Source organism: Lepus europaeus, chromosome 18 (assembly GCF_033115175.1).
Source record: "Lepus europaeus isolate LE1 chromosome 18, mLepTim1.pri, whole genome shotgun sequence".
Taxonomy (NCBI): Eukaryota; Metazoa; Chordata; class Mammalia; order Lagomorpha; family Leporidae; genus Lepus; species Lepus europaeus.
Genome location: NC_084844.1, coordinates 21,222,310 through 21,224,395, shown reverse-complemented (window position 1 = coordinate 21,224,395; position 2,086 = coordinate 21,222,310). Strand labels below are relative to the sequence as shown.

Below are 2,086 nucleotides of genomic sequence, written 5' to 3'. Positions count from 1 at the left end.
GTTCAGGAATATCTGGAGTATCACCAAAGCTATTTCCACATGTGAGTAGGTACAAGCTGGGATACCCACCTGAGGCCGCTGAGCCAGCTGTGTAGCAGAGTGGACAGCAATGCGGCAATGCTTTCAGAATCCAGTCCTGCCTCTGCCTCTGTCCTCTTGCTTTGGTGCTGACTTGCATATGAGAATAAAACAACTCCTACCCAAGTTATCTTTTTAAAAATATTGATTTATTTAAGTAGCATGTGCACACACAGAGATAGAGACAAAGAGACAAGAGAGGGAGACAGAGAGCTCATGTCTCCTGGTTCACTTCCCAAATGCCTGCAACAGCCAGGGCTGAGCCAGAGCCAAAGGCAGGAGCCAAGAACTCATTCCCACATGGATGGTAGGAACCCCATTACTTCTGCATCACCAGGAAGCTGGAGTCAGGAGCCCAAGCCAGGAATCAAACCCAGGTACTGGAATGTGGGGCACACGTGTCTTAACTGCAGGACCAAACATCCATGCTACAAGTATCCCTGATGGAGCTGAACAACGTGAAGAGTAGATTGCCACAGATACAGATAACCGGCTGCAGCCTTCAATCAGTCTTTTCTAGGGGATCAGTCTTGGGCACAAGCAAAGTTTCAATTCGTCAGAGAACAAATTCAACAGAATCCAAACTGTAATGGCAATTCCCAGCCTAAGCACAGCTGCAGGGAAAAGCTCTAGGTGCAACAACTATCCCGACCCACCTCCAACCCATGGGAGCTTCCCATGACCAGATGTGATCACATGAGAGGAAATTATGCTAATGATGACCCCTGTCTTTCTCATTCCAGGAAAAGTTCTGAAATAGTACACCCAATTAAGAAAAAGACTAGAACACTAATTTTCAGAAACTCCAAAATGATAATTGAACAATTTCTGTCTTAACAGTGCCTCAGTGACTATGAAAACAACAAAATACAAGGAAAAGGTCTTCTTATTGGTCCCAACATTGGCAGCCCAGGGTATAAAAGGCCCAGAGCAGAGAGCACCATCATATTCTGGGAAACTCACCTGTGAAGAGAAGCCCACCCTCCCCACCAACACCATGACCAACTCCTGCTGCTCCCCCTGCTGCCCGCCCCCCTGCTACAGCACCACCCACTGCAGGACCACCTGCTGGAAGCCAGCCTGCGTGTCCAGCTGCTGCAGCGCCCCCTGCTGCCAGCCCAGCTGCTGCCAGCCCAGCTGCTGCCAGACCAGCTGCTGCAGGACCACCTTCCAGCCCAGCTGTGTGACCAGCTGCCGCTGCACCCCCTGCTGCCAGCCCAGCTGCTGCGTGGCCAGCTGCTGCCAGCCCAGCTGCTGCCAGTCCTGCTGCCGCCCCAGCTGCTGCAGCGACCCCTGCGGCCAGTCCGGCAGCTGCACGCCCGTCTACTGCACCAGAACCTGCTACCACCCCACCTGCGTCTGCCTGCCCAGCTGCTGCCAGCCCTGCTGCCGCCCGTCCTGCTGTGAGCCCAGCTGCTGCCGGACCTCCTGCTGCTGAGCAGATCCTCAAAAGACCACGGTCATCACCCGGCACCGACTCACCATTTGAGAAACAAACTCATTTCCTGCTTTTCTGACCGCCAACATGCTCTCACTGACATTTCTGTTACTCCCCTGTGTGTTTCAAATCTTGCGAATCAGCTCCATGGAGCGCTAATTACCTCGTCCTGATTCCCTTCTTCCCATGGCATCTTCCTGTAGACTCAATTTGGAGTTTGGGTCTCCACTGAGTTTTCAGTCAAGATCTTCACTCATAGATTTCTGTAACTGATTGACAATCTTCACACTCATGCTTACTTTCTCAAGGTACTTGTATTTCTTGTATCCTGCCTTCTTTCCATCATCACTTTGTGTGATCTCCTGAGTAACAGAGCTTCTTACCCGTGTATTTCTTAATAAATTCAAGAGCATCTTTCATCCCAGATTTTGTTTTTGTTTCATTGTATGGTACTTCCTGATATAGAACCTTAAATGCATACTGCATACTATTCAGATATGCATTAGCCATTTGGAACCTCCTAAGAGCCCACCAGGAATGACTGCCAGCATTTTTTTTTTTCAGATAAAA

General features: G+C 50.0%; 1 protein-coding gene across 1 annotated transcript; it reads left to right on the top strand.

The window, feature by feature from the left end:
• The first annotated feature begins 1,075 nt into the window (after positions 1–1,075).
• LOC133776606 (keratin-associated protein 9-2-like) lies at positions 1,076–1,516 on the top strand. Its single transcript, XM_062215685.1, has one exon. The coding sequence runs from the start codon at positions 1,076–1,078 to the stop codon at positions 1,514–1,516; it is 441 nt and encodes a 146-aa protein (XP_062071669.1).
• The last annotated feature ends 570 nt before the right edge of the window (positions 1,517–2,086 follow it).